Genomic DNA, 20,751 nt, shown 5'->3' with positions numbered 1-20,751 from the left:
GTAACAGGCCAAACAACAACAGCATCAACAACAACTGTTATTATTATTATTGTGCATTATTTTATGTTATATATTTGTATGTAGTGGTGTTAGATTTGTAAATATTGTGTATGAAGGCTATGAATTGATATCTACACAATGTGCGGACCAACCAAAAAAACAATGTGCCAACCAACCCCACTCAAAATCTTTTTGTGAATGATGTTAGTCGGATAGCATAGCTTGTTTAAGCCTTTATATCAAAATATAACTGATATACAACACAATTAACTAAATTAATACATTTTAAAAAATCTTGAGCAATATTATCGATTTTTTAATATTATAGATTTTTAACATGCAAATACTCTGACAGAATCAATCAGTGTAGGTCAAGAAGGTGAATGTTAAACTTTTGTTACGTTTATTACATAGCCTAATTACCAGAAATCAACTTTGTGCCAACCAACCTGTCACCCCTATTACAACAGCTCACAACTTCTTAAGATATTACTGTAAACCTAATCTCAGTAAGCAAGCTTGAATCCTAATCTCAGTGGCTATGGAGGATTTTAGGGATAAGTGCCTTTCTCAATTGGCTAGATGTGTTTCACAGTTCAATGGTCAGTCGTGTAGTCATTGCACCTAACTTCAAAGTTAAATGATTATTATATTACACTTTAATACACGGAAGAAACGAAAGAGAGAAATATTCTGAGATTAGCTGGAAGTTAAACTAAGTTTCAATTCGCTTAAAATCACCAAAGAATCATCAGATCATATCAAAGCAGAAATTGGTGTCCTCTCTTTATCCTGGCACGCCATCTGTAGGAAGACTTTCCACAGTCTATTACTTGCGTGGCAGATGTTGATTGGCGGGACTTCACAAGGCTCTCGCAGCTACTCCCCCTCGTCTATCAAATGAAACGTCCGTGTCGCAGGTCTGTTGATAAAAATGACGCTTTTCATGCACGCGTGCTGTTTTTTACTCAAAATCATTACACTACCGCTGCAAGTAGCGGAGTCGGTTGGACTTTTGTCTTTCTACAAACGCGTCTTTCCTTTTATCGTGTATAGAGTTACGTTCTCGTACAATGGCAAAATGAACGAAAAGAAACGTGAATTGTTTCGAAACTTGACTAAATTCAACCCTCGGAACGGCCCTCTGCGTATCTTGGAGGTGGGCTGTGGATCCGGGGCGAACTTCGAGCACTATCCGACGGGCTCCAAGATCATATGCACCGACCCCAACATGCATTTTCGAAACTACCTGGAGAAAAGTATGGCGAAGAACGACCACCTCGTATATGACGGCTTCATAGTGGCGTCGGGGGAGAATCTACAGGCCGTGGACGACAACTCAGTGGATGTTGTGGTGTGCACACTGGTTCTGTGCTCTGTCAAGGATACCCCCAAGGTTCTGCAAGAGGCGAAGAGAGTTCTAAGGCCCGTAAGTTCATGACAGTCAGGGGTCAAATTTGTTCCTGCGCTCTGCTGAATTTCCTTCAGGAAATCATTACGTTTCAAAAATATTGTCTTAACACTACAGGAATGCAGTCCATTGCACAGCATTTGAGTTTGTTTGGGGTAAATGTCACCATAAATCGTAGATCCAAATCAAGAAGAGTGATTTTCTAGACCATTTTGAAAATAAAAAGATAACCCATACACAAACACGCAATTTGGAGAAGGCTATAGCTGCAGGCAGAGCTCCATAAAGGGGCTGGAGCTCCAAACTCCCATTAAATATATAGGGAGCCCCATACCTTAACCTTTCCCTAACCTAAAAGGGTTAGTGCACAGAAAAATGAAAATACTCTCATGATTTACTTACATTTAAGCCATCCCAAATGTGTGTGACTTTCCTTTTTCATCAGAATCAAAGTGAAGATTTTTATATGCGCATTCAGCTTAGTTTGTCTATACAATGCCAGTGAATGGTTGTCATCAGGCTGCTGACTGTTTGACGGTCCAAAAGACATATTTAGTTAGCATAAAAGTTATCCACATGACTCCAGTCAATCAAGTGTCTTCTGAAGCAAATTGAAAGGTTTGTGTAAAAAATAAATTAAAGGTGCTGTTTTTTCATGGATAGATATGCAAAAAAATTTCCTACTCCCTGAAAGATATAAATTAAATAAGTGTTATGAGATTTCTCACCGGTCTCGGTGACAAATCTAGGCTCTATAAACAGCCAACAAAAATGTGTCCACGGACAATGGCGCTTTCTGGCTGTCATATAATTTGCACGTTTTCATAGTATTGTAGTTGCAGCAAATTATTGAGGCATAATGCATTTTTATGCCATGTTCATAACAGTTGTTATGAACATGGCATTTTTCAGCTGTTGTATTTAACAACCGTTTTTGCTCTCAATAAAGCTCATTTTGGCATCTTTGGAGTGTGGGTTTTGGAAAGAGGGGATTATCGATAATGGCTAAAGGAATGGCTCAATCTCGTGGAAGAAGAATGGCTGAAACTGCTTACAGCACCTTTAACTTAAAAAACATTGCTTCCTACCAGCAGTTGACTCATTACGTTGCTGTCGCGTGACGTAAGTGCAATAGCGCGTTCACGCAAGAAGGCGGAAGCACGTGTTAAGTCATTTCAGACAGCAATCCAGTGCTGGCATGAAGCAATGATTTAAACTTGTAAAAAATGTAATTATTGATTTGTTTCTACAGAAGACATTAATTGATTGACTGGAGTTTTGTGGATTACTTTTATGCTGCCTAAATATGCCTTTTACACCATCAAATAGCCAGCAGCCTGATGGCATCCATGTATTTGCAGAAATGTGCTTATAAAAATGTTCACTTCAGTTCTGCTAAAGGAAAATCAAACACATCTGGGATGGCTTAAAGGTAAATCATGAGAGTATTTTCATTTTTGGCTGAACTAACCCTTTAACCATGAGCGGAAGTGAGTAACCACGGCTACTTCTGGACTAACTCCGCCCTCTTTTGGAGATGCTGCCCCCATTTAGAGGTCTCTGGCCTGCAGCTATACCTACTTGGCAATTTGGGATTGAGAAATATGTTGCTTAAAAATTTGTTATTTCCTCCTTCAGGGTGGAGCATTTTTCTTCATTGAGCATGTGGCTTCTGACCCCTCAACCTGGACTTATTTTTTTCAACATGTTCTTCAGCCATTATGGTAATATAAAAGCACAGCATAAATATCATCACCATTACGTTTTACTCCATATATCAACAACATTTTAGTTACTTAAAAGGTGCACTGAGTATTTATTTATTTTATTTTATTTGCCAGTTTGCTGAACATTTAAACAAAAAGAAATAGTAATTGTAGAAAAGTATTTTTTTTATAGAAATGTAGAAACAGCTACCTTATTATACATATGGTGCTAGGCACACATTCAAGAGCGTCGCCATGTTGAGATTACTTGACGAACTGCAACTTGCATTTTTACCTGATATTCTCTTAAATAAGGAGATACCAACGGTCAGCTTAAGCCCAAATTATACTTCGGTTTTGCGGCAAACGCTTACTGTCTGTGTACAGTCTAACACTGGCCTTTCAAAGTATACTTTATTTGATTGCGGAAATACACTAAGACTGCCATGAGATAATGGACTGTTGATCTTCAAGAGTTTAGACCCATAAAGATGTTTTTATATTCCTTCAGACTCGAGTTATACAAATACATGCTGACCTCCTCACACACACACAAACACGCTCTTGATGTGCACATTTGCTGTTGTTGTTTTCACATTCGTTACTCCATGATATCAGTGGCTCAACTGTGAGTGTGCCACTTTGTAGACCCACTAATTAGTGCAAATAATTCCAGGGGCATGTGCTTACTGCATATTCAGTGTTCTGACAGTTAGAAAAATCAGGCCACGCGCTTAGTGCTAGAGCTGATGAAGAAATGTACAGTTAATTTAGCATACTGAAGCATCTTGTCCATTAAAAATGTCTTTTGCATTGTACCACTGTTTTACGCTTTGTTTTTCTAACCTTGAAGGGTCCCCTTGGGGGAAGGCCCTGGTTTTAAAATGAATTGGTAGCTGAGCTGCTGTTTTTGCATGATACTCTGGTCTATGCTTGTAGGTGTCAGCACAACATAAACACAAATTTACCTAGTGCATCCTTAATTGAGCGCAACCATGCCTGCCCACCTTTTCAGCCGTCTGGGTTCCGGAAGTATTTTTTCATATAAACGTGTATATATATATATATATACTTTTTTACTTATGAAATACTTCATAAAATATTTCTAAACCATGAACCACGAACCAATGGCTTAGACACCCAGGTCATGAGATTGGATGGTCGCTTTTGTTAATTTTGTTTGCCGCAATCATCTGATTGGTGGATCATTTCCCTTTCATGGATCATGGACCATGGATAACATAGTTCTTTACCAGAAATAATGAAGACTGACCATTTCAATAGAAGCACCTACCATCAATTAACAACCTCTTTGCTCACAGTAGGTCTGTCTTCAAATACGTATGAGTTATTGTTCAAAATCAATTCCCCAATTGAAAAAATGAATGGTATTTTTGCTTCTGGAACCCAACTCAGGAACTCTATAATTCTTTACCTCAAGCTAGATTAAATAAATGGATAAAAGTCCACTGCTTTCAATGCAGTGGATATCAAAAATATACAGAAATCTATAATTTTAAGTAACTAATTGAAATGGCAGCTTTTGTACATTTGAAATCCCCCACCCCTCACAAAAAAGAAAATCAACATATTCTCTGCCTTAAAGCTGATTGTAATTTCTGCACTACTGAATGCAAATACAAAAATAAACAGTTTTCAAGCACCCATTTAAATACAGGCCCTGTGTGCTTTTGATTAAACAGATAGTCCCGCCCCCAACTCGTGCCATTGTATGAGCAAATTTTGTCGTGCCGGACAGGTCACTCAAAAACCGAGGAATTTTTATAGTGCCACAGAGACACAGTGTTTAAGGTTTTCAAGAAAAATAACCTACAAATGGCTTACTTAAAGTTGTCTCTGCATATTAGGCTGGGGTAGGAGTATTTTTTTAACACTGAAAAAGTTACTTTTGCCTTAGCCAGAATTCCTACATTTAACATGACAAGGATAGTCTGCTGGTATCAAGCCATTGAGAATGGAGTAATGTCCTCAGTAAAGCCCTCACGTTAATCCTGCATAAAGTCTATGGACTAAAATAAGAAAGGCTTATAATTTCGCATTTATATTTATGTATGTTTGTCAGGTACTATTTTGGAGATGGATGCGAGACAACTCGTACTACTTGGAAGCACCTTGAAGCAGCTGGCTTCTCTGATCTGCAGCTACGACATATCCAAGCCCCTCTTATTTTCATAATTAGACCACACGTTGTTGGTTATGCCATCAAATAATGAATATGAATTTTGTTTAAAAAAAAATTTGAGAAAACTCTTCTAATGGTTATCTCAAGCATGTGTTATTTTCAAATTTAAAATGTGTATAAGAGCACTTTGTATTAAACAGTAAAATTGCATCTTTGTTTAATGTGCAAACAAAGAATACCAATCCTGCATTGCATCATTTGTGTTAATGTATCTTGTTGACTGTGTAACTTGTTTGTCAAACACATTACTACCAAGATAACACAAAGTACAAAAAATTAAAAATAAAATTTTAATGAAACACTTTCAACTGGATAGAACAGAGGCATTTAAAGATGCAATGCAATCTGTGAAATGGAAAGATATATTATTGTTTACTCTGCACAGCATTGAAGTAATTTAAAGGAAACTGCACCACAAAATATAGTTTGTATGGAAGGAAACTGCATTTATTATATTATATATGTAGTTCTTGTGATCTGGAATCAAGCCAGGTTTTGTGAGATTGTGAACGCATAAAAGATCTATATTGCCATCTAGTGGATAGGAGGTATAAACAGCCTAACCGTCTTTTAGAGGTGCTTGAACAAGACAAACATAAAGTGGATTACATTGTGCTTTAAGTGAACGTTATGAAGCATAAACTTAATACTTATTCCATGTTTTAATACCATGGATTTGGCTAAATGTGCTCTATAATGTTTTTTTTGAATGATTAATAAATTGTAAGATTTTTCTACTACCATGTTAAATAATATCCTTAGTTTAGCCCCTCATTCCTTTTGAAATACAAATTACACCCTATTGTTCAAATGATGTAGAGTTATCTATTTGTTTATTAAACATTTAGAGACTTTTTCAACATGCATGTTAGTGACATTCTGACTGTCTTCGTTCATTCAACTGAAACATATATAGTTTTCCCATATATTGCCAAGTATGGATCCACCATTTTATAAACTGAAAGAGAGAAGTAAATGTATTATTTATAAATTATATATTTGAATAGAATAATAGAAAAAGCACTTGAGGCTGGAAAAATATTTATTTAGATTCACTTTACCAAAAATCAAGTGACTTTTTTTCATTCATTATTTATTAATGTCACCTACATTTTCAAGTGCAGGTACACTCCCTGATTTGATTGTCTTGTAACAGCCTGTCTTGGGCCTATTAGCTAAAACCAACAACAGTCTAAACCAAAATGTGAATATGGCTTAAAAGACCATTTAGAAATAAGTCGTGGACTAAAAAGGACACAATTGAATTTCTAAGTGATTAGTCTATCAATTCAGAATAAGGCTTATTGAGTCTAAAATGTACTTACCATTGTCTTATATCACCCACAGATTTAGTAAAAGCTCACATAAAGTCCTCACCTTGAATTCTGTTCAGTCTCTGTAGAAAATGTTGCACTAAAACTCAGTAAAATAAAATGTGGAATGGGAATAGGAATACCAGAGCTTTCTAAAAGGGGACAATAGCAAAAAACACAGCTGCATGACTTCATGAATAACACATTTGCGTTACAATTTTCATACAAACAGTTCAAGCGCATCTTGAGATAATGTGTAAAAATTGTCTGTCAATATTTCTACTCTGAACAAAAACACATCTTTCAGCTAGCGCTTAAATAAAATTAACATTCAAAATTCCCATGGAAACCAAATGGGTCAAGACTAAAGCAAGAACTCCCAGTGTAGACGTGCCAATGCTTGCACAAGATCCATACATACATACATATATATATATATTTAAACATCAGTTGACTGCAATAAAAAGATGTAATGGAAAAGTTCTCTCTGTCCATCTATTCTGAAAAGCATTTTTGTTGTTTCTGGTCAATCGTTAGTTAAAAATATGTTGTATAAAAACAAGCCAGACAGGAGGAGGATTAAATGCATTCCCCATGCCAAAAAGTCCCTGTGTTTGTATGAGCATGGAGGCAGACAAGCCTGCCAGTAAAGTTCCATTAGCATGATTGGAGGTTTGTCCCATTAGCCAGTTTTAACACAGTACAGGTCCTTTAATGTCTTGAGCTCCTCGATAAGAGTTTTGTTCTGATTCTCCAGCACAGCCACACGGTTCTCCAAACATTTCACATACTCCTTTTTCTTCCGACGACACTCTCGGGCTGCCTCCCTACACACAGAAACTCAGATTAGTAAACAAATAATGATATTATAGTGATAGTTCACTCAAAAATGCAAATTCTGCAATCATTCACTCACCTTTATGTAGTTCCAAACCCATATGTTTTTCTTCCATGAAACAGGCAGAATAACAGCCTTGCTTTCATTCACTTTTATTGTATGGAAAAAAGATGCAATATAAATGAATAGTAACAAGCTGTCATTCTTCCTGACATCTTTTGTGTTCCATGGAAAAAGTAATTAATGTGGGTTTGGAACAATAAGAGGTTGAGTAAATGATGACAGATTTTCCTTTTAGGGTGTACTATCCCTTTAAATGTACCCAGGTAAATAATCTCACTAAATAATCGAATTCTCCTTTATACAACCACATCCACCTGTTCTTTGCTAAGCGTATCTCTCTCTTCATTTGTGGGTCATCGCTTTTGCCATGAGAGCTAATGACAGGTGATGTCATGACAACAGTCTGAGGCAGCGACGAGGAAGAGGACCGGATCTGATAAGCTTGCATTTCTCCCCCAGCACCTACAACACAGTATCACAGTCAGAGCGTGTCCCATATGTCAACCAACCAACAATATGACATCATGGTCACTTGCATTATCTTATTTATTTTTTGGGGGTTAGATATTTGGGAGTGTGCTTACCTTGGAGCACGACCTGGTTGCTGGGTAGCAAAATCTGTTGTCCATCTGCAGTCTGAGCATACTGTAGTATAGTTGGCTGATTTGGGTTTGAGTTGGACATGGTGAGAGTCTGCAGGCCTTGCATCCCCTCTGAACCAGCAAGCTGCAGAGATCCATTGGATGAAATCGTAACTGCAAAGAAGCAGCAAACAGTATATTACAAATCAAGCATAAAGATAAACCTTTTTTTCTGTGCTTTTGTTACTGTTAATATTTTACTTGTGCTCTAGTTGATACATTAAATACAAAAATGAGATTAAGATTATAGTCATTATATTATTTAAAAGCAGGCAATAGTGTTTGGGTAAATAAACAACAAATTGCATGGTGTTTTGGCTCATTTGTTTCACTAAACGCTGTAAGATTATGCAAACATTTGCATAATATGTGGTAAGTCAAGGAAGTTACCACATTATTGCCTCAAGAAGAAATTATTTTTCATTACCTCCCAACACACATTATGATAATATAGTGTTTTAGCTTGGCTTACTATATTGGCCAGTGCTTGTCTGGTAGATTGGGGTAGGGACCGAGACACTTGTTAAGGCACAGGAGGTGGAACTTTCCTCTTCACCCTCGTTCTGAGTTGCCACTTCCTCAGCTGAAAGATCATTTAAAATCTTCCTGAGACATAAAAGGAACAGAAAGTTTTAATGTTGCACTCACATTCCAAACACTTTGCTCTGTGCCTGGATTTTGAAATAACTTAAAAAAAAGTTCAAAATCGACTGAAATAGATTTTTAGCAATAATATAAAAACTAGGGCAGTCAAGTGATTACAAATTGTAATTGAATTAATTAGATAATATGCCGACTTTTAATTGAAGTATTTGCATATGTATATATTTGCTGAGAAAGGCCTTCAAATAACAATGATTCAATAATTGTAGTTGCATTTAAATAATTAAAAAAGGCAACTCTCTCATCATTTACTCACCCTCATGGCATCCCAGGTGTGTAAGACTTTCTTCTACTGAACACAAATAAAGAATATCTCAGCTCTGTAGGTCCATACAATGCAATTGAAAGGTGCCAAAAACTTTGAAGCTCCAAACAGAACAAAGGCAGCATACAAGTAATCCATATGACTCAAGTGGTTTAATTTATATCTTCAGAAGTGAAATGATAGGTGTGGGTGAGAAACAGATCAATTTAAAGTCAAGTAGGTGGCAATATACACGAAGAATGCAAATCACCAAAGACAAAAGAGCTCCTCTTAGGAGAGAAGAGATTAAAAGTGGACATTTATAGTAAAAAAAAGGATATTTTTTCACTCACACCTATGATATTGCTTCTGAAGATATAGATTTAACCCCTGGAGTCATATGGATAACTTTTATGCTGCCTTTATGTGCTTTTTGAACCTTCAAATTTCTGGCTTGCATTGTATGGACCTCCAGAGCTGAGATACTGTTCTAAAAATCTTCTTTTGTGTTCAGCAGAAGAAAGTCATACACACCTGGGATGGCATGAGGGTGAGTAAATGATGAGAGAAATTTCATTTTTGGGTGAACTATTCCTTTAAGCTCAAAACTGTTGGTTTTTTTTGCAGCAGAATAGGCAAAATATCCGATTATGAGAGCTGAAGTCAATATGTTAAGTCAATGTGTATTTTCAAACAGCCGAACACAGTGCAATAGTGGTGTGTGAGATATTACACTTTCACATGCTAACATATTGAAATGCTTTAAGAGTAAAATGTAACCTATACAAATTATTTGTACATATATTAAACTCATCATTGATGAAATTTTAGGGCAAGGATTAAAGCACTCGCCAATTTCCAAGCAGGATCCAGAGAAGAGAAGTCACTGTTACCATGAAAAGTGGAATCAGACCAATAGAGCACAACAGTGGCCAACTTCCTTCGTAGCAAATGATGTAAACAAATCAGTGACCCTAAACTGTTTGCGATGCCACGTTTCCATTAGTTTTCAACCTTATTAATATTTTTTTCTTTTGGCTCAAGTTAAGGAATTATGAAATTTGGGAGCAAGCGGGGTCGAGGCACTGGGCCCGCCCATAAAAATCTTGCCCCAATGCATTAAGCGACGGCCCAGGCTCTATACCTGTAGGATGGGCGCCGAGCCAAGATCTCTCTTGACTTCTGGTTAGAGGCTCCACTGTCAGATGAGTCCTGAGAATCATCGCTGTCGGATCCTTGACCCTAATAGGGAATTGTTAAAGTGGAGGGAAAACATGTTGATTCTGTACTAGGGTGAAAACACAGAACAGGAAGCTTAAGAATATGAAGTTTGTGTTACCTGTGTTTGTGCTGGCGGAGACTGGATAACTGATGACTGGGCTGACTGAATCACACCTTGCACTTGGAACTGACCACTGGGTAGCTGAACCACAGTCACCGGAGACCCACCCAGAGACATCTTTCCACAACATATATGATGTTCATTTAAACAAATACTTAATAGAAAGACTAAATAACATTACAAAATTAAACAAACTTCACTGAAGCATGCTGTTGCAAGCAGCACGTATACCACAAAAAGATGCGTACACACATGTACATACAGTAACAGTACCTGTGCTATCTGTGATATTTGAGAGGCAGTAATAGTTGTAGGCATGGTAACAGTTTGCGACTCAGAGCCATTACTGTTATTCTGCTGAACCTCCTCCATTGCCACTGCAAACAGACATACTTGGTCAATACATAATGTAGATGCAATGCTATCAATGACAGTTGTTTGTTATTACTAGATAAGAATTCGATTTTGTTTTTAAACACTATATGTATTTTTACAAAGCAATTTCTAGATCACAAATTCACTGATATTGACTTTTATATTTGTTAAATGGCTTTAGTGTTTTGAGCAAATATTACTGTTTGGTGTATGGTGTTACAGATTGAAAACAAACATACATACACACATTTTGAGGAACACAAAAAGGTATTCATCTGTTCAATTATAAGTGTGGATGGGGAGGCCTGTCAGTGTGTTAACGGATTTTTGTGGTCAGTACAAGCTAAAAGAGCCATGATTTAGTGTTTCTATTTGACTCCAGCCTTGAGTCAGCCCACACAAAACCTTCAGCTCCACAACACACACTGCCCTTGTGGGTTGCTTTCTTCACACTGTTGTGCAATAGTGCACAATACTGTGCACTATTGTTTCTCCTCGTGCACCGTTAGATCCAAATACAAATCTCTCTCTCACACACACACACACACACACACACACACACACATTGATATAGTGTGGTGCCTAACATGAAAACCAACTCAATGGCTTCCTGTAGTAAATTAATGTACTAGAGCAGTACTAATGTACTAGATAAAGCTGCTCTGTGTTGTGTTCTCGTTAAAACTGCACTTCAAGCAGAACCGGATGCTAAAACGCCCACTTACATTCTCCCAAAAATTGAGCGATATCAAGCTATTTTTCTTCTATATTTTTTTTATTAAGCCAAAATAACCGCGCGAGAAGTATTAACCATTTGACGCGTCATTTTAAATGATATTGGCGGTAAACATTACGTATTAACAGCAAAACAATATATGGCTACAACAGCTAAATAAAATACAGCTCGTATTGTTGAAATAAATAGCTGTAAAAATATAAAAGATTAAGGCGGGTTTTATAAGCTGTCTTGTTTCTACTAAATATTAGCTCTAGCATAAATGCTATGTTAGAGAGTTACTGGTGATGTTGTGAATATTTTGTGAATGCCTGAGTCTCAAAAGTCTTCTCCCCCCGAGAGTTCCTGGTCAAAAGCCCGTCTCTAAATAAACCTGCCCCGCTGCATTCATTTCGACCGCTGCAGTGTGTTTTGAAGCCCGTGGGCGACTTGAAGTCCCGCTCTGCAGAAACTTTCAAGCTAGTCACTGGCACGCAACAGCCCGCGTCAACAGACGTCAGCGATACGGGGAGCCATTAAAACACCTTCCCGTAAGACGAGCACTACAACCGAACGGACGGGCGCCATGACTTCAGCGAACAAAACACAAATCCAAAGCCTTACCTTTAACCCGTTAAAACGACTCCTGGAAACAGCGACGTAATCTATGTAACGCCAGTATTCGAGATGTAATCTGAAAAGTAAATTAATTAATAATGCTTCAAATAAAACAGGGCGGTTTCCATTGGGGGGAAAATCTAGCTTCAGGTTAAGGCCGCGATAAGCGCCGCCCTCTAGAAGGACGTGTTACGCAATCCTTCTATACGCCTTGTGATTGGCCAATTTGACTGACACGCAAAGGGGACTAGGGACATGAATGAAACAAATGGCGAATTTGTCCCTCATCTCTTCTGAGACTCAACAAAATGTTATTATTTTTGTGCGTGCATGTATATTACATTATATTATAGAGATGTTTAATTGGTCTGTTATTTGTTTTGATAAACCTATGTATTTTTAAGGTTTTCAATACATAAATTAGTGCTAAGCACATTTTTGTTTTTAAATATAATTTATGAAAGAACTTGATTTAAAATGTTATCTTGACACTCTCAATACCTCTTGCAATTCCGAAGCAATTTTAATAAAAATCCCAAAGCTAAATAATTTATTTCATTGTGTATCCTTTATACTGTTTAAGGACTTTTATGATCTGTAAAAAAAAAGAAAAGTTCCTTGGCTGCGACATCAAATGCAGCAGACAGTGATAAACGTTTACCCATTTCAGGCTTTTAAAGACTTTAAAGTATTCGTCAGAATACACTACTACTTTAGAGAGATGTTTTTACCTGTAAAATGGGATAGATAGATAGATAGATAGATAGATAGACAGACAGATAGATAGATAACAAAACAAAAAACCTTATCAGTGATGCAAAATAAAAGCATTTTATTATTTTTTCTTGATTTTCACTTAAGTACAAAACAGTAGCAGTGATCAATGTACAAAGAAAAGAAATGTGAACCAACAGAAATGCTTGCTTGCATAATCATTACTTTCATTTACATCAACGAATGACTAAAACTGTGAAGTATCAGTTTCTTGGATATACATAATGGCCATACTGCTATTATTAATATTATGAGAATTAAACAAAACTATAAAAGGTTTTTGTAACACAAGAGCAATATGAACTGTCTAAACAATAAAGTCAGGTTCCTGTTACATGTTTCCATTTTATACTGTACTACTTTGCAAGCAAATCAATTGTTATCTTTTCCATCATTGTGGCTGAGCTTGTGTGTCCCCCAAATGCCATTTGGAATGTGACTGCAGCTGGTTGCATAGTGTGTGAAACATTTTCTTATAGTTCCAGCACTTAGATGGCATCTCAGAATTTTAATAAACTGAACCAATTATGTATTTTATTTCCTGTCTTTTCCATAATATTGTTAACAAGACTCAGTTATCACCTGTAAATGACAACTTAATTGTTTCTTAAAAGAACAAAAAGCATTACAAACTTTTAAGTGAATATTTAAATATGACTATCCTCTCTCCTGGAAAGCACTGTTTCCCTGAATGTCCCATGTAAAAGCTCATTCATTCGCTTGTGCTTTCATATGAACTCAACTCTGATATCTTACTGAGAGTAAGAATGAAAGAATAAATATAAGACAGTGTATCTGAAGCGACCTTTCAACTGTGTTCTCATGGTCATAAACCGGTTGTCAGTAAATATACAGTAACTGAACTATCAATGCACCCGCTTGTCACCGTAAACTCTTAACATAAACACACGCACGTACAAAACCCCTTTTAGTTAATGAGGTTTGGCTAACATGAAAATAGTCTCTTTGGACTTTGAAAATAGTCTCTTGCTTACATCATAATGACTTCACATACCATAATTCTAAATAGAAATGCTTGACAGATCGATCTTCACACAGATTTCAACCCATTAAATTTTTTTAAACCAAAAAGAACAAACAGAAACAAAACAAGCTATTTACAATTGGTCTTAAACTTTAAACCCCAGCACAGCTACGAAGGGATCAGTGACAGAAATTAATATTCATATTAATAAAAAAATCTGACAGAATAAAGCAACTAACGTACAGTACAGTAGAATTTCTCATCTGTACAAAAGCAGTTATTTACAATAATTTATGGTATACAAGTCAGAATTATTCCTGGTAAAAATGTCTATAGTACAGGAGACAGCAACTGTCCTTTGAAGATCCTTTTGCAAAGCATATAAAGTCTATGCATTTGTACAGTTGGGTGTTCATGGGGGGATTGCTAGTACACAAAGCCTTGTTATTTTACAGTTAACATTTTTTTTTTATTGTACAGATGCCTGAATCTATTTTCTTTCTTTCTTCTTTTAATTTTTAAATATTTTTTTGACCATTTAGAGGTTTAAATGGTTGTCCTGATGTTTAAAAGCACCTTTAGATGAGAGGAAAAATAGAGCGATACCTCCGTTTTTTTTTCTGTTTGGTTAGGCTTGGTTTGTAATTTGGTTTGCAGTTGGTGATAGTTCTAGAAACATCACAAAAATAATCCATACTAAGTGTACATTACACTGTAAATCCTAATGCTCAAAATAATTTATTGTTTTGAATTGGGAAAACTTAAATAATACAAATTAGTTCAAATAAATTAACCTTGATGAGTATTTTGAACATTATCTTTTGAGTACACAAAACTGACACCTTTTAAGTAACCTGATGTGATGAGGAGGAGGAGGGCGTGGCCGGGGTGTGAGGGTTTTTGGCTGGTGCTGAGTCACCTAATCAGCCAGGAGAGAGATAAAGATGAGCCGGTGGCACCAGTTAGAGAGAGACACACAACGAATTTCACAGCATGGGCAAGGAGGCGGGAATCAATGAAATGCACACATACAGCGGTACATTTCATTGATTCCCGCCTCCTTGCCCATGCTGTGAAATTCGTTACATTGGTGCCAAAACAACAGAGGGAGGGGAGATGCACTGTCGGTGAAACCTCTGCACTGTTGGAGGGTCGCGACGCCGAGGAGGTCAGATACGGTGGTACTGGAGTGGTTCGCCAGGAGGTGGAGGAACCCACTGCCGTTCGCCAGGAGACGGAGAAGTTTCTGCCATCCACCTGGAGTGGAGGAGCCACTGCCAGTGGTGCAGGAACTCGCTGCCGGCTGCCAGGAGGTGGATGAGCCGATGATGTCTGCCAGGAGGCGATGTCCAGTGCCATCGCCCGGCATCGCGGAGGGCCACTGCCCAGCTGGCCGAGGACCAGGCGACAGTGTGTCCGGGGACTGGCGAGCCACTTTTCACTCTCTCTCTCCCTTGTTCTGTCTCCCCACTTGCTCATTCTCTCTCCACTCTCCCTCCCCTCATCTCTCTCTTAGTATCCCAGGAGGTGGGGAAGGCAGGCTGGATGAAGGACGGCCAAAAGGGCAACACCTCCCCTCTAGGAAGGGAGGAGGGGAGTAGGTCAGGCCGGAGGTTTCCCTGACCTGAATCTGGAGGTGGAGGAGTGTGAAGAGGAGGAGGGCGTGGCCGGGCCATGATGACACTAATCAGAGGGAGAGAGATAAGGAGGGTCCGGGACGACAGTTTAAGAGAGAAACACACATGTTGTGTGTGTGCGTCTTTGTTTTTTTTTTTTTTCTGCAAACCACTTTTATATTGTTTGAGTTATGTTCTTGAGCTTAGGTTGAGGACAGGTACAATATACAATTTAAGATTGTACTATAGTATATAGCTATACTCATTGAATAATTGCTATGCTAATCAAAGCAGAGTATTTCCAATTGGCATGCATTCAGCATATTAGCATTCATTGTATTAGCTAGTCCTCTCTACAGGTTCTCTCTACTTGAAGTATTTAAGTTCAGCCAAAGAGTTCAATTTAAATTGCCATCAAAATGTAGGAGTCAGTTTACTCAATATTTCAAGTTGAAGCCAATTAACATGCATATGTAGTACAAAATCAAAATCTGAAACTTTTATTAACTTAAACGATATTTATGTAACTGAAAGCCTCAACATTTTGGAGAACTTATTAGGGTTTACAGTGTAGTGTTGCTTACTGTTCAAACTCTATACGTGGAGGGGTAAGCTGAGGACAAAGAAGTAGAGGTTAGACTGGGCATTACAGCAATATGTGTCCCAGAAATGTGCTTTTTACATGCCTACATTTTTCATTTGTACATGTTAGTCATATATTACCTAGCAATGGATGCAAGTAAACATGACATAACAGACTAAACATGCCCTTCTGCTTGACAGATATTACTAATTCATGTTACTGAATATATCAGCATATATCTAATAAAGTGCATAAAGGATCATTACAAATATTATGGATGTTTATCCTCATGCTGAACTTGGGTTGAGGGTAAAGGGTTGTTGGAAACAAGGTTGTTGATTTGTTTTAACCTAAATATTTGTTTTAGTCCTTTGTTGAGCATTGTGAGTTATGGCTTTTGTAGCATCATGCTGTATTGTAGATGTTTTTTTTTTAAAATCCCTTTTATTTTTGTATTAAATTTGAGTATAAAATAAACTTGTCCATATCCGATTCATGAAGCCTTTCAATAACTTATGGTTTAAATATCTCCTAATTGTTTAAATATCTTCTATTTGATATGAATCATTTAAAATGTTGTCTGAAATTCAATGATTGAGGCTCTATAATTTAACCCTAAAACAATATAATTCAAATAAAGGCTGGTAGTGGACATTCCTAATAACAGCTTGCCTAATATACTTTTGGTAAAACAAAAGAAAGATAAAACGCTTTTTGTGAGTATTTGGTGAGTTATTGTGTGGGTATTTTCCTCTTACAAAACAAAATATAAATCATTTTGAAATATAAAAAATTTACAGAATGCAGGATGTAAGCTCATAACAGAAATAGCTCATTATCTGTTTGTTTTTTTAAAGCCCCAGTGGCAGGGACTAAAAAGGAAATGTTTTTAATTTCAGTTCCTTCTGAGCAAAAACCGTATTTTTTCATTCCGGTTCAGAAGCTCCACAACCTCCTTTCCCACCAGTTAGAACAAAATAAAAGAACAATTATTAACGTTTTTATTTTTTTTAAATGACAGTACTCTGCGCTAAGGGGTTGGTGAAATACCAATTGCAGTGTTGTCAGATCTCGCAAGAGAAAAAAAGGAACCTGGTCTGGAAAAACAAGCCCAAATTAAGCCACTTGCTTCGACAAAATAAGCTAAAATAAGCAATTAATTGTTTTCCTGTGTGGTGGATTTATCGGCTAGAAATGCAGTTAATTAACAGTTAAGTATCATTTTAATTATAGATCTGCTTCTGTGTCAAAACCAGCATCAAATCTGTATTAATGCATCATAGCAGACAATAATTCAGTGAACAACTAAGAAATGTACTTTTAATAATTCTAATAATGTTTTCCTTGTATCTGGATTAGCTATGTAGTAATTATAAATAGAAGTTGAATGGTATTCTTTCAGAGAATGCGACATATACAAAGGGCAATTAGGCAAAGAAATGTGTGATGCAGCAGTTTCCTTCAAGATCAAAGCACATATTTCAATTTTCCAGACAACATGAAGTGGTGTAGTTACAGAAATGTACGGACCCTTTGGTCTTTAGTTTAATGAAAAAATGATCAGAACAAAATGAACCAGTTATAACCGGTTACCAGCATTTAAAAACAAAGTTTTCACTCCAGAACAATTGAAAATCAGTCTGTTTCGGTTTTCGGTTACGTTCTGCTAAAAATGCCATTCGTTTTTGTTCCTTGAACAGTTTTTAGTCCCTGCTCAGTTGTACGATTTATCACACTAAAATGTTCCAGAGCTGACAGGGCACACTAAGCAAAATCTATTTTATTAGGATGACAGTTTATGGGATATTCAAGATTTTCATTCACATTTAGAACAGCTACCATAGGGGCCACTGCAGTCTCTGTGGCATAATCTGGATAAATGGTGGGTTGAGCCCACCAGGGAATTAAGCAGTCCTTTCTAAGGTGTGGTGGTAGCATCATATCTTAAATATCTGGGTATACAGCCCTAAAGGTTGATGGTTTTAACCAGGGTAAGAGCATTATATCAACTACAGCATTACAGAGATGTCCTATCACCATACTGCCCTTGAGAAAGGCACTTAACGCAACTGTCTCTGTATTAAGTGTACTGTAAACTGCTTTAGATAAAAAAGCATCTGGTAAATGACAAATGACCACAGGGGAGTAATGATACCCCTATGATTCAAAACAGCCCTATAACACACAGTACCATATATATATATATATATATATATATATATATATATATATATATATATATATAAAGGTGGTCAGTTGCACATCAGTTTTGTGGATATATTCATAATTATTAAAAACGTCCAAACTGAGGCTTTAAGCTATTTTCTTTTTAAAAGTACTACAGATAGAGCTAAAATCAAGCATTTTACTGACTAGCCACTGAGTGCTGCCATGATGATTCTGATTGCCACTGGACTGTTTTCTAGTTCCGGTCTCCATTAGAGGCAATGTAAAAACTACTATTATGTGCATTCCAGGCAGAGAACAACAACCATGTTATAGGATTAGTTCAGCCAAAAATTAAAATTCTCTCATCATTTACTCACCCTCATGTCATCCCAAATGTGAATGACTTTTCTTATGCAGTACTCAAATTAAGATTTTATAAGAATATCTCACCTCTGTAGGTCCATACAATGCCACTGAATGGGCACTGAACACTTTCAAGCTCCAAAAAGCACATAAATGCTGCACAAAGGTAATCCATATACTTCAGTGGTTTAATACATGTCTTCTGAAGCGATCCAATTGATTTTGGGTGAGAACAGACCAATATAGAACTCATTTGCTTTTGCAGTTCTATGCACGATCATGATTTCAAGCTCAATTACCCTTCCTAGTGCTTGACGCATGCACAGAGCTGGAACTGACTGAGCTTGATGCATGCACTAGATGGCGCTAGGAAGTGTAATCAAGCTTGAAATCACGAAGGAGACTGTGGATGTCAAGATCTATAGTCAAAATTGATTTACATCTCATTCTCATCCTAAATTGATTGGATCACTTCAGAAGACATGGATTAAACCACTGGAGTCTGATGGATTAATTTTATGCTGCCTTTATGTGCTTTGTGAAGCTTCAAATCTTTTGACCCCATTCACTTGCATTGTATGGGCCTAAATATTTTTTTCATATTTAATTATTATTATTTTTTTTTTTCAAAGTTAATATGTTAACATTATCTGCTAAGACCATACGCCGATGTAAGAGAAATCGCTGGAGACCAAAAACAGGCTTGGAATACTTTCACGTACAGGAAACAGGTGGATAGGACAGTGTTTCAAAAGAACAAGCAGCTATGACTAAAGATTGACCAGCATTTTTTTAAACCACCGATACAGGTTATTTTTTTATGTTTAAGTGTAGGATAATATTATTTCAGAATACGTTTTTAAATATGTAATTTTTTAATTTTGCCTTTTGACAATTATCTAACTAAATAATTATTGGACTTCAATAATAAGACTGGGTGTTATTTAAAAAGTTCAGCATTTTTTTGCAAACAGTACATTAAATAAGTAGGTTAAATTACCTGTGAACATTGACTATTGTTCCACAGTAGTGTAATGCCATTTTAGAGACCTGCCAAATAGTGCCAATAAAAAGACACAAAATATAAAGAAGTGTGGATACTGGTTTAAATATATCGGTCAATTGGTTTATCTCTAGCTATGACATAAGTGATTCAAATAAATTTAAATATTGACCAAGAGTTGTACAGACAGTACAGTATGTGGCATTTTGGGGAAAAATGGGTTGGAATATAGGAAGTTAGCAAAAATAAGGAAATTCTATAAGGTGTCTTTTCCACCATCGGGCCAAACAGTTCTGAACACTGTGAGTAGCGGTTCCAGTGGCATTTCCACTTCAGCATGGTTCCGTACAGTATGACTACAAACCGTTCCCTACCCAAGATTTCTCAGCATGGTCAGCAGATTGGTACAGAATGGTTCTACAATAAGAACCAATTGGCCTGTTGGTGAAAAAAAACACCTTATGATAGCATTAAGATAGCCTCCTCCAAAACAGTCATCAAACACATTCGGTTAGCATCTTGCCCCTGAAGAAAAATTGCCATGTCTTTCCAAATCATTTAACAACCCAAACCCTGTGCACCTTAAAGTAGCAGACTCTGAGGCCAGGCTCCATAGCATCTCTCTGGGAGGCCAATGGCTTGCCTATAACACGTCTCACATGTTGTATGCTACGTATATGGGGTCCAACTGATCTGCCAGGAAGGAGTCTCTCAAGTGCATTCGCTGCTTCTCTCCTCTTGAGTTGATAGGGATGACCCCAGGGTCAACAATAACCACCACACCCACAATTAGATGATGCTCCTCTAATACAACATTGGTTACTAGAGGAACCAGGTCTAATGCATCCTGCTCTGATCCACAGAGTTCAGCCACCACCACCAGCAGATTTGTCCAGGTGAACACAGCACTACACAGGAAGAAAAAGCAAGTGAGGGGTGATTGGTATTATGACTGTAAAATTAAATTGTGTTTAAATTTACAATTGTTGTTCCAAACTCGTATGACTTTCTTTCTTGGAACACAAAAGGAGATGTTAGGCAGAATGATGGCCTCAGACACCATTCACTTTAATTGTATGTGATAAAGATGCAATGAACGTCAATGGTGCCTGAATGTGTCATTCTG

The 20,751-nt window shown here is 37.1% G+C and overlaps 3 protein-coding genes across 4 annotated transcripts in view; 1 reads left to right on the top strand and 2 right to left on the bottom strand.

Moving 5' to 3' along the window:
• Window positions 1–867: 867 nt before the first annotated feature.
• Window positions 868–6,368, top strand: LOC127646562 (putative methyltransferase-like protein 7A). Its single transcript, XM_052130316.1, has 3 exons — window positions 868–1,429; window positions 3,050–3,135; window positions 5,201–6,368. Exons 1-3 carry the CDS (start codon window positions 935–937, stop codon window positions 5,346–5,348), a joined length of 729 nt encoding a protein of 242 aa, XP_051986276.1. The 5' UTR covers window positions 868–934; the 3' UTR covers window positions 5,349–6,368.
• Window positions 6,369–6,521: 153 nt separating this feature from the next.
• On the bottom strand, window positions 6,522–12,299 carry LOC127646561 (cyclic AMP-dependent transcription factor ATF-1-like). Its single transcript, XM_052130315.1, has 8 exons — window positions 12,139–12,299; window positions 10,698–10,801; window positions 10,422–10,541; window positions 10,227–10,324; window positions 8,648–8,781; window positions 8,119–8,289; window positions 7,849–7,996; window positions 6,522–7,460 (listed from the first exon to the last, which is right to left on the bottom strand). The coding sequence occupies exons 2-8, from the start codon at window positions 10,794–10,796 to the stop codon at window positions 7,316–7,318; spliced, it is 915 nt and encodes a 304-aa protein (XP_051986275.1). The 5' UTR covers window positions 10,797–10,801; window positions 12,139–12,299; the 3' UTR covers window positions 6,522–7,315.
• Window positions 12,300–12,948: 649 nt separating this feature from the next.
• LOC127646498 (disco-interacting protein 2 homolog B-A-like) overlaps window positions 12,949–20,751 on the bottom strand; it is an 82,487-nt gene continuing 74,684 nt past the window's right edge. For both annotated transcript variants that reach the window (XM_052130204.1, XM_052130205.1), the window contains one exon: window positions 12,949–20,533. In XM_052130204.1, the coding sequence (XP_051986164.1) occupies window positions 20,281–20,533 (253 nt within the window). In that variant the 3' untranslated portion in view covers window positions 12,949–20,280. The remainder of the gene's footprint in view (window positions 20,534–20,751) is intronic.

This window comes from Xyrauchen texanus, chromosome 7 (genome assembly GCF_025860055.1).
Source record: "Xyrauchen texanus isolate HMW12.3.18 chromosome 7, RBS_HiC_50CHRs, whole genome shotgun sequence".
Lineage (NCBI taxonomy): Eukaryota > Metazoa > Chordata > Actinopteri > Cypriniformes > Catostomidae > Xyrauchen > Xyrauchen texanus.
This window is presented reverse-complemented; position numbering and strand designations above follow the sequence as displayed.

Bases quoted from the DNA above. Each gene is read 5' to 3' on its own strand.
- LOC127646562 (XM_052130316.1), top strand. From the start codon at position 935: ATGACGCTTTTCATGCACGCGTGCTGTTTTTTACTCAAAATCATTACA. The intron at 1,430-3,049 runs GTAAGTTCATGA...TTCCTCCTTCAG, and splicing joins CGAAGAGAGTTCTAAGGCCC to GGTGGAGCATTTTTCTTCAT. The intron at 3,136-5,200 runs GTAATATAAAAG...TATGTTTGTCAG, and splicing joins CATGTTCTTCAGCCATTATG to GTACTATTTTGGAGATGGAT.
- LOC127646561 (XM_052130315.1), bottom strand. From the start codon at position 10,796: ATGGAGGAGGTTCAGCAGAATAACAGTAATGGCTCTGAGTCGCAAACT. The intron at 10,542-10,697 runs GTACTGTTACTG...TGTTGTGGAAAG, and splicing joins AAATATCACAGATAGCACAG to ATGTCTCTGGGTGGGTCTCC. The intron at 10,325-10,421 runs GTAACACAAACT...ATTCCCTATTAG, and splicing joins CTCCGCCAGCACAAACACAG to GGTCAAGGATCCGACAGCGA.